Genomic DNA, 14,063 nt, shown 5'->3' with positions numbered 1-14,063 from the left:
ATGAGCCTCACAGCCCCTCTTACTAAGATATTCCACCCTCTTTTTTTTTCCTCCAGGTGTCCAATCAGCTGCTGTGAATGTTATATGTGAGCTAGCCAGACGCAATCCAAAGAATTATCTTTCTCTTGCTCCACTCTTTTTTAAGCTGATGACGTCATCCACTAACAACTGGGTCCTCATTAAAATTATAAAATTGGCAAGTATTAGCAGGTCCTGGCAGCTGGTATCTCTTCTCAGTATATGTGGTGTGAAAAACACAACCCTGTCACTTCAGAGGTGTAGCAGCTGACACAGACTGATGTGGAGAAAAGCAGCAGGCTTTGGAGGGGAATTGTTGGTTTTCAGGCAAGCACTAGTTGAAATCTGCCAGGCAGACAGAAAAATGAGATTGGAAACAAGAATGAGCAAAAAAGATTCTGCTTGACAGCAGTTCCATTACTGGTTGTTTTTAACTTCCCATCCTTATTTCCAAAAGCAATCATGGTTACAAAAAACAAAATTATGAATTAAATAGGATTGAGTTTGCATAATCAGTAATACATGGACTTCCGTCTGTTGATCCTATACAGGTAGTCCTCGACTTATGACCATAATGGAGTTTACCCATCATTGTAACTGTTGATGGTTGCAAAACAGGTCATGATATTTTCTGTGGCAGTTGTAAGTGAACCCACGGTTTGCTATGGGAAAAGATTGTCAAAAAACAGAAGTAAATGCTGATTTTCAGCAAAGCTGTCATAAGATGTCATATGACCCCAACATGCTGCAAATGGCCATGTTGCTGAGTGCCTAAACTTTGGTCATATGACCGTGGGGGAGATGACTGTCAGAACTTTGATAAATAGCCTCAAGGTAGGTGTATCATAACTTTGTACAGTCACTACGTGACTGGTTGTAAATCGAGCACTACCTGTATGCTTTCACAATACCAGAATCTACACAGGTATCTCAGCTACTGGGGAATACAGAATTGGGTCTGGCAGCTGCTATCTGGTGTCTTGAATAGAAAGAGCTTCCCTGGCACCTGTGTGATTGCTGAAACATACTCTTTTCTACCTTAAAAACTTGACTGTGGATTCATATGTAATTCATTTTATTTAATTTATTGTTGAATTTTATCCCACGTCTCTTTATGCCAAGATTTAAACAATCTTATAGCAATAACAATGCAAAATAAGAAATAACAATACAATTAAAATTAGCCCTTAAAGTAAGCAGAATAATAATTTAATGAAAATAAATTTGTTATCGTTGCCCTAAATATTGAAGCTGAACATGCTCCCATTCCGTAGCATGTGAGTTACATAGGATAAAATCTTTTCCTGAATATTTGATACCATACTTCTGACAAGAGGGAATGGCCAAGATTTCTCATGCTGGGTAATTTCATAGTGGGAGAGGTGAAGCTACAAATAACCCCTAGAAAGTTTACACATTTAAGACCTTCCTATAATTTGAAAGTTTTTCTGGGTCAAGTGGTTTTTTTTTCCCAACAATGATGTGCAAGTAGCAGATTCCACATTCAAGGATCCCTTCCCTGAACTGTGGAGTCAATCACAAAGTGGCTGGTTCAATTAGCCAGCACAGACAAGGCTGGAGCAAGCAAGTGGTGATTCTTACAGGATGGTCAAATCCTATAGCCTGCTGAAAAAAAGATACAGCTGCTTTAAAGAGAGGCATGCTCCCACATGTTTGGAAGCTTATTTTTCAAAAAGGTTTTGAAGCATATTCAGCCTAATCTACTTTGACTGGCAGTAGCTTTTCATGGGCCTCTTATAGCCAAGATTTCTGTAACTGCAGATGCCAGGGCTTTATGCACCCAGATAAATATTTTTTACCTTTAAGGTATGGCCTCTTCACTGTAGTTCTTTCTCATATTCTTAGATTTCCTTTACATTTCTGCCACTCTTCTAGTTGCTGCTAAGGGAGGAAAAGGAAATTTAGCTTTCATTTTTGTAGTTTTACAAATTTCAGGGAATAGTGTAAAAATTAGTTTGCTATAAACTCATATAAGTAATAGCTCTCTCCCTTAAAAGATTCCTTGCTATAATGTCTTTATAAAAGTTTGTCACTTTACTTAATTGTAAGTGGCATGCAGTAATAGAAATATAAAAACTATAAATGTGATGGGTATGACTGTCATGGAGGGAGGACTTTTTAGACAAGTTATTGTTAAATATCTGTATTGCTTTACAAACCTTAGTAAGACCACACTTGGAATACTGCATCCAATTCTGGTCACCACAGTATTAAAAAGATGTTGAGACACTGGAAATAGTACAGAGAAGAGCAGCAAAAATTATTAGGGAGCTGAAGACTAAAACATACAAAGAATGGTTACAGGAATTGAGTATGTCTGGTCCAGTGAAAAGGACTAGGGGTAACATGATAGTACTGTTCCAATATTTGCGGGGCTCCTACAAAGATGAGGTGGTCAAATTATTTTCCCAAGCACCAAAGACAGGACAAGAAACAATGGTTGGAAACTAATCAAGGAGAGAAGCAACCTCGAACTAAGGAGAAATTTCCTAACGATGAGAGCAATTAACCAAGCTTGCCTTCAGAAGTTGTGCGTGCTCTATCACTGGAGGCTTTCAAAAAGAGTCTGGACAACAATTTGTCTGAAATATTATAGGTCTCCTGCTTGAGCAGGAGGTCGGACTAGAAGACCTCCAAGGTTCCTTTCAGCTCTATTATTCTATGTTCTATATTCTATCTATATGTGTCCCATGGGAGAATGAAGCAGACAATTTTTAAATGATAGATGTTGACCTTCATGCTGCCAGTGTGAATGTTCTGGAGTCCTATCTTTGGCCATTGTAGAATAGGAAAAATGAAGGTGTCTGCAACGCTGTACTCTCTGCAGTGTGTGTATGTGTTTGGAAGGATAGGATTAAGAAGTCTGGGGTACCTAATTTCTAAAAATGGCTGAAGGAGGCAGAGATGATTAAGGCAAAAATACCCTCTCACACTTTTTTTTTTAAGACATGGTCTTTAACTTAGAAAGCTGTAATATAGATAATGTTTTCCCTTTTGATCTCTATATAGTAAAATGTCACAGGACATTAAATTCAGGACTAAAATTCTCATAAAATTTGCTGCATAATTTATACTAAAGGCTTTGAAAGGGTGCTAGGCATTTTGGGGGAAGTATAAACAATTATTTGTTTATTAATCATTAAGAGCCAGATGGAACTTCTGTGTTTGAATATAAGTATCTCTCTGATTATCAGTTGCTACTGAGCCATTTGTTGGATGGGTTTTTGCTTATACGTCCTTGTCGTGGGCTTCTCCAGGGTAATTTCTGACAATAATAAGATAATAGATTGACTGACCTTTCTTATAATCTAGCAGAATTCTGGAATCCTCCTTTGTTTTCTGCAATCACTGTTTAAGGTCAACAAATGGTTTTTAAATCCAAACATTTTTTAGCCTGCTAAGTATCTCCCTGGTCTCCACAGAGTAGAGGTATGCTGATCAGATCAAATCCAGCCTTCCCTTTCTGCACTATGCAACCAGATACCAGTAAAAAGCCAACAGGCAAGAGATGACTGTAATATAACTCTTCTCTTTCTGAGCAAATGCATAGAGAGGAATCCTGCTACTGATGGTGGAAAGATTGTAATTATCGGGACTGAACCCTGGTTGGTAGGTTTTCATCACTGTCAGAAAGACCCATATTGATGTTGTTCCCACACAATACTACACATAAGTTATACTAAACAATTCATAGGCTTGCATATCACACTGAGCCACAACCAAACAAAATATTTTATGGCTAAGATTAGGTTTAAGCACTGTGCCAGTTCATTAATTGACAGTTTGAATTTACCTAATAGTGTAGTTTTCTGAAGCAGTTCAGGTTCTTGTCTGTTGCTGTATGTCTACTCATGTTTACAGAATTAGCAAATATGCTGAGGCAACTACCAAGTAATCCCCTTTCTTTTCTTTTTTAGTTTGGTGCTCTCACCCCTTTGGAACCCAGGCTAGGAAAGAAATTGATAGAACCCCTGACCAATCTAATACATAGGTAAGTCAGATAATTCTTCCAGATTTTTTTCATTTGGTGGCTGGGGGAGATGGCTCTAATCAGCCATCTATATATTTTAATGTCAGTATTAAATAATTCAATAAAACTATTTGTGCTTCTGGGTAAGGTTAGTCATTGGTATCCTGGGTGTTGGCATTGGTTTGACTGTCTTTTTTATTTGTCACCATTATGCAATTTTTTAATCGTGATTCCCCAGACAGCACCAAAAAGAATGTTGTTTTATCCCTTTGAAGGTAGTCCAGGTAGTCTTCAATTTATGACTGTAATTGAGCCTGGAATTATGGTTGTAAGTTGTGGCTGTTGTTAAGCATGACTGTAATTTTATATCCTTATTTGCCGTTAAGTGAACTGGTTTTCTGCAATGGCTGTTTTTGGTTGGAAACCAGAAATAAATGCTGGAAATCAGCAAAACAATGCTCATGATTGTGGTCATGTGACTGTGTGGTACTGCAAATGACCGTAAAAGGGAGCTAGTCCAAATCCCCAAAATGTGATCATGGAAACTGCAAGTGGGATAAATGAGGCCATTGGAACTACTTATAGACTAGATGGAAGAAAGAAGTGTCCATTTAATCCTGTTTTTTTCCACAAAGTCACTTTTCTAAATTAAATAGAATTCATGGCAACTCTATCCATATTTTTAAAAGTAATCTGCTTCCAAGAAATGAAGCAAAATGGGCATTCCCACTCTTTCCAGTCTTTGATTTATAACAAATCAAAGCAGAAAGTTATTCTAAATCCTTCATTCTGCAAAAGAAATGAAATATAGAAGAATGTTGTATACAGAAGAATGTTCATGCAACAAAATATCAAATGTTGATTCTGCTTTTCCATAATTGTATTTGTCTGTCCTTCTATCCCATCTATAGCAGGGGTCCCCAACCACCGGGCCGCAGACCGGTACCGGTCCGTGGATCATTTTGTTCTATAGGATACCCACTCAAGATTACTTGAAGTGATGATATAGATCAGGGGTGTCAAACTCAAGGCCTGCGGGCTAGATGACGCCCGCAGGGTGCTTAAATCTGGCCTGCGGGGCCAGCCTGGAAATATCAAGGGACCAGCCTGCAGTGCCTCTGGCGGCTAAAACGGACTGCATGTGAGGGGGGGCACGCCTCATTTTCACCCTCCATGGCCTCCTGCAGCACTCTGCCAGCCAAAACTGGGCCGAAAATGGGCCAAAAAAACAGGCCGGAAAATGGACCGAAAACAGGCCACACAGCCCATTTTCAGCCAGCAGAGTGCTGCGGGAGGCCATGGAGGGAGAAAACATTTTGGCCGGCAGGGTGCTTCAGGAGGCATCCATTGTCGTCGTCTCCACTGCCATCCCTCCCTGGTGCCCCTGCTGCCGGCCTTCAGAGGAGAACTACAATGCTGATCCAGCCCTTGAAGAAATCCACTTTGACACCCCTGATATAGAAAAACATAAAGAGCCAGTGCAACAATTGATGCCATAGAAAGGAAAAGTTGTCAGAATAGACAACAACAGACCCAGTAGCAAAACCAGTCACAGTGGGCCTGGGGAAACAGCTCTTCTAAAAAAGAGTGGGATCAGGGCTGTTTGGACCCCGCGAGGAGGAGGGGATTGGTGATCCAAAGAGCAGATGGTACAACCAAGGCCTGTCTCCCGAGACTCATCAGATCATGACATGCCTTAATACGGGGGTCCCCAACTCCTGGTCCTTGGACTGGCAGTAGTCCACGGCATGCCAGAAGCCCCATCCACAGGATGCAGGCAGCATGGGAAACCACGCCCCCTCTGGTCTGCAGAAAAACCTCTCTCCACAGAACTCTCCCTGGTGCCCAAAAGGTTGGGGGCTGCTGTCTTAATAGATATGACTCAAAGCATGCAAACTCTGTCAGATCTTACAAGTGGGCAGTCATAATAGGAGAAAGATGAACCCTCAAATAAGCTTTATACAGCTTTATACACCTCGACTTAAAACAATTCATTTAGTGACTATTCAAAGTTTACAATGGCACCGAAAAAAGTGACTTACAGCCATTTTTCACGCTTACAATCTTGGCAGCATCCCCATGATCATGTGATCAAAATTCAGGTGCTTGGCAACTGGTTCATATTTATGACCATTGCTGTGTCCCAAGGTCACGTGATCACCTTTTGCAACCATTTGACAAGCAAAATCAATGGGGAAGCCAGATTCACTTAACAACCATGTTACTAGCTTATGAAGCTCAGTGATTCACGTAACAACTGTGGCAAGAAAGGTCAAAATGGGGCAAAACTCATTTAAGAAGTGTCTCAACAATGGAAATTAGGGGCTCAATTGTGGTCATAAGTTGAGGACTTCCTGTAGTTGACAACTAGCACCCTGAATTGCACCTGAAAGCCTATTGGTAACCAATGCAACTTGTGTAATGGTTAGTATCATGGCATGCATTTGACTGCTGGTGGAGCCACATTTTAGACCAGCTGAAGCTTCTGAGTGGTTTTCAAGGGCAGCTCACATAAACTTTATAATAATCTAGACAAGAGATGACTAAACTATGGCTGACTATGAATAAGGCTCTCTGAAGCAATAATGAGTTGTTTTTTTCAACGTTTTACACACCTTAGTTCTTTAAATTATTGAAACCGTACATAACAGTCACCTTTCTGGTGAAACTTCTTCTGGGGCTAACTGTGTTTCATAATTCAGTCATTTGTCTGTCTTTTTTCCTCAGCACTTCAGCCATGTCACTCCTCTACGAGTGCGTGAACACAGTGATAGCAGGTAAGGAAGTATCATTGAGGTATATTACATTTTCTAAATAGTAAAAAAGAAAAGCAGATACTTTATAAATATATGTCTGAAAGTTAGCTTTTTCCAGGAAAAGTTGACTGAAAATTAAACATGTGCATCCTTAACTCTTTCACAGTGTTAATTTCTCTTTCCTCGGGAATGCCCAACCACAGTGCAAGCATCCAGGTAACAGGCTTTTGCTTTTGGTGTCTGTCTCTTATTTTGTGTTGGCTTTGAATGTTGTGGTATCTTAATTATACACCTAGATTGGATGTAGAGGGGATCTGTGCAGGTAGCTAGATGTTTCCTGTTTTATATGTTGGTATCTCACACACCAAAGAATTCAGGAGCAGATGGGCCAGCTTAGCAATGTAATTCCAGCAATATGTGGGACATAGGGATGTCCTCACAGAATATACTCTTGAGGGATCAGTAGGAAGATTCTCCATGTATGGCTGCTGTCTAAACAAAATAATTAGGAGCCAAAACAAGAACACTGTCCCATGTCAAGGTTAGATAGCATGTTCATGAAAGGATAGACCATCAAAAAATATTGACTGTGATAATTGAATGAAATTTCATATTCAGTGTATACTAGCACTATCCCAAGTACCAGGTTGCTTTGGTAAAGGAGGAAGGCAGAGGGATTGGCCCAAAGTCACCCAGTTGGCTTTCATGCTTAAGGTGGACTAAAACTTTCAGTCTTCTGATTTCTAGCCTGCTGCCTTAATCAGATACAGATCAGATCAGAGACTAAATTGATTCCTATTATTATGGCCGTATCTTCTTTCTGTAGCCCTATCATGCAGCTCCCCCAGGAAATGGAGCCCTCAGTAAGAACTGGGCTGCCCATCCATGTTGAGATTATAGCAGGTCTTCTCTTCCCCCTGTGCCCTTACTATATTCCACCAGGAGTTATGGAATGGTCTTCCACTAATTCCACTATTAGCAAGAACTACTGACATTTATAAAGAATAGAAGGCCTTAAGGTGCAGAAGGAGGAAAATCCTTGGCTCAGCAGAAGAGATTAATAAAATATATACTGTCTCTGCAGCTTTGTGTGCAGAAGCTGAGGATCCTGATAGAAGACTCAGACCAAAACTGTAAGTATGGGAGAAGCTGCCACCTTGGAAGGTAGTAGTAATTAAGGCCAAGGAACTAGGGCACCGTATTTTAAAACTGAAATAGCTAAAATGAATGAATATATATATATTTGCACTCACAAACATTGCATATATATATTGCACTCACAAACAAAAAAATCTCCACACCACAAGCCAGGCAAACACCTGGGCACAAACAGATCCCCCCTGATACTTCCAGCTCAAACACATCCCAACCAGGCACCCAGATGAAACCCAGCTTCCTAACTAATGATAGCCGTCCATTTACCCGAAGCCAAGCTGCACTAAAGGCCTCCAATAAAGCAACACAATGCTGCCAGCCAATCAAGATACAAAAAGAGCCAAAAAACAGACAGAAGATATTAGAGACACCAATCAAGCAGAACACAGCAAACTCCGAGACCAATAAACACAGACCAAGACTCCCAACCAATCAGGATGAAGAAAAAAACCATTCTGGCACAGCAATAGGCTGCCCCAAATTTAAATCTGAAACCACTGTAAAAGTCTGACTCACAGACGGACACAATACAGAAGCCTGATGATGGCAGATGAGATTCTGCTGAAACGTTGCTACAACTTTAAAAGAACAACTACAATGACGTGGGAAAATACCCGAACCAAGCCGAATACCATACATGTAAGTACCGCGAAAACTTAAGAAAATATATATATATATATATATATATATATATATATATATATATATGTATGTATGTATGTATGTATGTATGTATGTATGTATATGTTTTCTTTATATATATATATATATATATATATATATATATATATATATATATATATATATATATATATATATATATGTATGTATATATATATATATGTTTTCTTAAGCTTTGCGGGTATTTATATGTAGTATTCAGCTTTGTTCGGTATTTTCCCACGTCATTATAGTTATGCTATTAAAGTTGTAGCAACGTTTCGGCAGAATCTCATCTGCCATCATCAGGCTTCTGTATATACAGAAGCCTGTATATACTATACAGAAGCTTGATGATATACATGTATGATGTATATACAGAAGCCTATATATACTATACAGAAGCTGTATATACTATACAGAAGCCTGTATATACTATACAGAAGCCTGATGATGGCAGATGAGATTCTGCCGAAATGTTGCTACAACTTTAAAAGCACAACTATAATGACGTGGGAAAATACCCGAACAAAGCTGAATATTGTACATATATATACATATACATATACATGTATTCATTTTGCTTGTGGTGATGCTCAGTCTCTCCCAGCCACTTCTGAGTTTAGAGAAAGCATTTGCTAAAATGAATAGGCTTAAATTATGGAATGTTTTGCTGAATATAGTAAGTACAGTATATAATTATAGTAAAACATATATAGTGTAGTGGTTAGTAAATGGTTCAACACTGAGCAGGAAGTAAATCACAGATGTGTAAAGTTTCTTTGGTTGCTCAGTTTATTGAATGTTTATTGATGTTAATGATGTATTAGTTTGGGATGTATGTGTGTATGTATGAACACCAGTATGCAGATGATATGTGTTTGTCTGAGAACTTAAGTAAAATTTAATTCATGTCCGATTGCTGGTATAATGCAACCAGGAGCATGGATCTAAAAAAAATGCATCAGAAACCAAGATTTTTTAGGTTTGACAGGGAACATGAAGTAACTGCTACACGTAAACCTAAGCACATGCATTTGTATAGCAGAAAGTTTGCCACAGATGGGAAAATGGATGGGGAATTTTGAAATGTACTTATGCTTTAGAAAAATGTGGATAACATATGAAAAAGAATGCAATTTATCAAAAGACGTCAAAATAGCCTAAGGCTGTGTTTTGTCCACATCTATTAAATGGAAGTGAAAGTTGGATGTGTTATCCCCCAAAGAAGTAAAGTGATAGGTATGTATTTATGTATAAGAAAGGAGAAGAAAAAGAATGTTTTATCAAAAGAAAGAAAGAAAGAAAGAAAGAAAGAAAGAAAGAAAGAAAGAAAGAAAGAAAGAAAGAAAGAAAGAAAGAAAGAAAGAAAGAAAGAAAGAAAGAAAGAAAGAAAGAAAGAAAGAAAGAAAGAGAAAATAAATTTTGATTTGATTTAAGAATGACACATTTTATAAAACAGCTTCTAGTATGTTAACCTTCCCCAAGCTGGTGCTTTTCAAATTTGTTATCTTTAGCAGACAAGATGGTTGGGAATTCAAAGAATTTTGTTCTCTAGAGGATTTTAATTTGAGACAACGGTAGAATGGGGACTTTCTTTTTCTTTGTTGTTACCATTAATACATGCAAAATGGTGCTCTTTTAATACCATTGGTGAACTTGGGAAGAAGAGGAAGAAGAAGAAGGAAAAGAATCAATTGCATGTGCCTCCTTAGTCCTGACATCTCCAAAGTAGTATTAGCTGGCAAGTCTAGAAATAGAAATAGAAAATACAGAACTGGTCAGAGCAATAAAGACCAATGTCTTATTGCTTATGTTCCTTCTGTTTGTGTAGTAAATGCACTAGATCCAACAGACACTGGCAAAGGTAACCCTCTATTTCAGAACAAAACTTCAGACTACTGGAATTTGATCTATGTATCACCATGTGTGAACGTTGTTCTTGCAAAAATGGAGAGGGCCCTTACAAGGAGGTTTTTCTGAATTGTGTTTTCTTTTGTGTGTGTGTACGTTGTTTCTTTACATCAGTGAAGTATTTGGGATTGCTGGCAATGTCCAAAATCTTGAAAACACATCCTAAATCAGTACAGTCTCATAAGGATCTCATTCTCCAGTGCTTGGACGATAAAGATGAATCCATCCGCCTCCGAGCCTTGGATCTTCTATATGGAATGGTAGGTTTAATACTTACTGTGCATCCTGGCTAATTTGTTTTTCTAACTAGTAACCTAGATACTAGAGTGACTAATACGGTCTTGATAATAATGAGATGGAAAAAAGGGAATCTAAGATAGCTTATTCATTTACTATTTGTTTAAGCAGTTGTATCCCTAAGCCACTTTCAAGACAGCAAAGAAACTGGGAGGGTCAAAAGTTTCCAGAATGAAGTATCTGGTGTAGCTCACTGCTACATCCTATGGGTTTTCTGCCAAGCTGCATCAAATAGGCATCTTCCCATGTCCTGTATAGAGACCATTTGGTAACTGGTGCCCGAGTTTCTGTTTGTTTGGGCTCTTGCTACAGGTGTCCAAGAAGAATTTGATGGAAATTGTGAAAAAGCTGATGATCCATGTGGACAAAGCTGAAGGGACAACTTACAGGGATGAGCTGCTAACCAAAATCATTGATATATGTAGCCAGTCCAATTACCAGTACATCACCAACTTTGAATGGTCAGTATTTATCACATACTTGGGTCCTGCTTTATAGCCTCAGGAGTATTTCAGAAGGTTATACAATGTTTTCCTCCAAAGTAAAGTTTAAATCTTGCATAATACAGGTAATTCTCACTTAGTGTCCATTTGTTCAAAGTTATGACGGTGCTGAACCAAGGGACTTACAACCAGGCTTTGAAATTCCAGCCATTGCAGCAACCCCATGGACACATGAACAAAATTCCCATAAAGGAGATGTGGTGTGGAGGGTTCTTGAACCAATGAATAGCTAATAAACCACATACTATATATCCTATTGCTTCTTTTCTGTTTCTCTTTTATGGATAGCATTTCTTCCCAAATGTAGCCCACATCCTTATATCTATCAGTTTTACTCAACCTTTTTTGCTTTCTTTAACTGCTGCTTTCCTCAGAATGTGCACTTTATGTTGGATTATTTTGGGTTTCCTCGTAATTAGAGCCGCAAAGTCTGTTTTTAACAGTTATATTTTTAAAAAAAAATCAATAAGCAAACCTCAAACAAAACTGCTGTTTGTTTTACACGCAGAGAGAGACAACACCCAAAGAATTTAAATGGTTCTGCTTTTTCAAATCTACATAGATTTTGGTAAAAAAAGTTGTTGAAAAATGTTTACTCATATACAAATGTACATATTTGCTCACTCTGCTTCTGTACGCACACATACACACACATACATACATTCACTTACACACACATCCCTTGAGCAAATTTTATTTCTAATTCAGCATTGTGTGAAATTAGAAATTAGTAATAATGCTTGTTGTACCCCCATTGCTCTAATACTTGTTGTACCCCATGGTTCTAATAGGATTTTGTGAGGAGATAGCTGTTGGAGCAGCCCTGAAATTCACATAACCCGAAACAGGAGAGTTGGAGCAGGCAGCTATAGCTAATTACTTTTGAGCCGTTCTGATACAAGCAGATAAAGGCTAGGCAGAACAAACAAAGAGAGGAACAGAAAAAGCAGAAGCTACCGATGGCCATATAATGATGTGGGGAGGGGCACCTAGGCTGGAAACTAGAATTTGAAAACCAAAAGCAAGCTGAGGAAGAAATTAACAAGCGGTTAAGTAGAGTACTTGTGTGTGTAGAAGCTGTAAGGATAATAGAGATATTAACATTTGAATCATTGAAAATTGCAGTGTACATGAAGCATGCATGAAATTTACCGAAGGGCCTCCTCTTTATAATAATAGTCTCCCCTTGGTTTCTCTGCTTGCACATCAGTACCTCTTCTTATCCGCTTCAGGTACATCAGCATCTTAGTGGAGCTGACACGACTGGAAGGTACAAGGCACGGCCATCTCATTGCCTCGCAGATGTTAGACGTGGCAATCCGAGTGAAGGCCATCCGCAAATTTGCTGTGTCCCAGATGGCCATGCTTCTTGACAATGCTCACTTACTGGCCAGCAACACGCAGAGGAACGGAATCTGTGAGGTGCTGTACGCTGCAGCTTGGATATGTGGAGAATTCTCAGAGTAAGTGCCCAGGAATCTAGTGGTTGAAAAGGAAGGGTTTTCAGAAGGCCAAGTTCTCTCTTGTCGCTGAGGCCTGAAGCGTTTCTTATGACTCCCCTTTTCCTGTCCTGGACAAGGAGGAGAAAAAAACTCCCTAAGCTTTCTTCTTCACTTCAGACACCTTGAAGAACCCCAGCAGACCCTTGAAGCCATGCTGCGGCCTAAAGTGACCACGCTTCCAGGCCACATCCAAGCAGTTTATGTCCAAAACATGGTGAAGCTTTATGCCTCAATTCTCCAGCAAAAGGAACAGGCTGGTGAGAAGGAAGTGGCCCAGGAGGCGACCCAAATGATGATTGACCGCCTGCCTCAGTTTGTGCAGAGTGCCGATCTTGAAGTCCAGGAGAGAGTAAGAAAAATCTGCCTTTTTTGTTTCCTTTTCTTTTTTTGCCAAATTGACTTTTCAGCTTTGCATTTTGCTGGGTTTGGAGTGAAAGAACGCATCATTCATTCATTCACTGTTGATCTTTAGGCTTCCTGCATCCTCCAGCTCATGAAATATATCCAGAAGCTTCAGATCAAAGAGGTCCCTGTGGCTGAAGAAGTGACTGCCTTATTTGCGGGGGAGCTTAACCCTGTAGCACCTAAAGCTCAGAAGAAAGTTCCAGTCCCAGAAGGGTGAGATGCTCTGCTTTTTCCCCGTAGGATGATAAAATTAAGCCTCAAGCTCCATAGCCTGTCGCCTTGGCCCATCTCATAAGCCATAGTGCTTAGAAGAACCAGGAGATTATATTTATGTTTATGTAGGGTTGGGTCCTTGGCAACCTCTGTTTTAACAACAGGATGAAAATTAAAAGATTGGCTGCCGTCTTCTCCCATAACCTGAAACAGAGATTCATTTCTTTCATAGTTTGGATCTCGATGCTTGGATCAATGAGCCACCTTCAGACAGTGATTCTGAAGATGAAAAACCAAGGACCATATTCCATGACGAAGAGCAAAGGCATTCAAAGCAACGGCAGCCTGAAATGGATGAGGAGGAGCTGGCCAGGGTAAGCTGGGTGAATGGGTAGGGGCAGTTCCAGGGTGCATAAGGTGGCTGGAGGCAGGCTTCAAAGTTCATTGCATTTTTTGGGAAAAAAAATTGTCTTGAAGGACCCCCAGGAACTTTGTACGTGTGATTTCCAGGTTCTCACAACATTTCATGATTTAACAAAATTTTAGTCATTTTAACACTTTTTTTTAATGGGAAAATGTACTGGTCCTTTGATTGAAATACTGAAGCTGTCTGACTAATTGTAACTTGTTCAATCCTTACCTGCTCTTT

General features: G+C 39.3%; 1 protein-coding gene across 9 annotated transcripts in view; it reads left to right on the top strand.

Moving 5' to 3' along the window:
* The window catches only part of AP3D1 (adaptor related protein complex 3 subunit delta 1), a 61,599-nt gene that overhangs the window by 27,722 nt on the left and 19,814 nt on the right, over positions 1-14,063 (top strand). For all 9 annotated transcript variants that reach the window (XR_015746960.1, XM_087952644.1, XM_087952643.1 and 6 more), the window contains 11 exons: positions 57-196; positions 3,957-4,030; positions 6,737-6,786; positions 6,932-6,981; positions 7,850-7,898; positions 10,609-10,754; positions 11,104-11,252; positions 12,527-12,757; positions 12,914-13,145; positions 13,269-13,414; positions 13,647-13,788. Coding sequence is in view for 8 of the 9 variants with exons in the window: in XM_087952644.1 (XP_087808770.1) it covers positions 57-196; positions 3,957-4,030; positions 6,737-6,786; positions 6,932-6,981; positions 7,850-7,898; positions 10,609-10,754; positions 11,104-11,252; positions 12,527-12,757; positions 12,914-13,145; positions 13,269-13,414; positions 13,647-13,788 (1,409 nt within the window). In the remaining variant the exon portion in view is untranslated. The remainder of the gene's footprint in view (positions 1-56; positions 197-3,956; positions 4,031-6,736; positions 6,787-6,931; positions 6,982-7,849; positions 7,899-10,608; positions 10,755-11,103; positions 11,253-12,526; positions 12,758-12,913; positions 13,146-13,268; positions 13,415-13,646; positions 13,789-14,063) is intronic.

This window comes from Notechis scutatus, chromosome 1 (genome assembly GCF_049901735.1).
Source record: "Notechis scutatus isolate UNSWTSFEM ecotype Mainland chromosome 1, rNotScu1.2, whole genome shotgun sequence".
In the NCBI taxonomy this organism is placed as follows: domain Eukaryota; kingdom Metazoa; phylum Chordata; class Lepidosauria; order Squamata; family Elapidae; genus Notechis; species Notechis scutatus.
The sequence above is the reverse complement of the archived record's forward strand: the minus strand, read 5'-3'. Positions and strand labels throughout refer to the sequence as shown.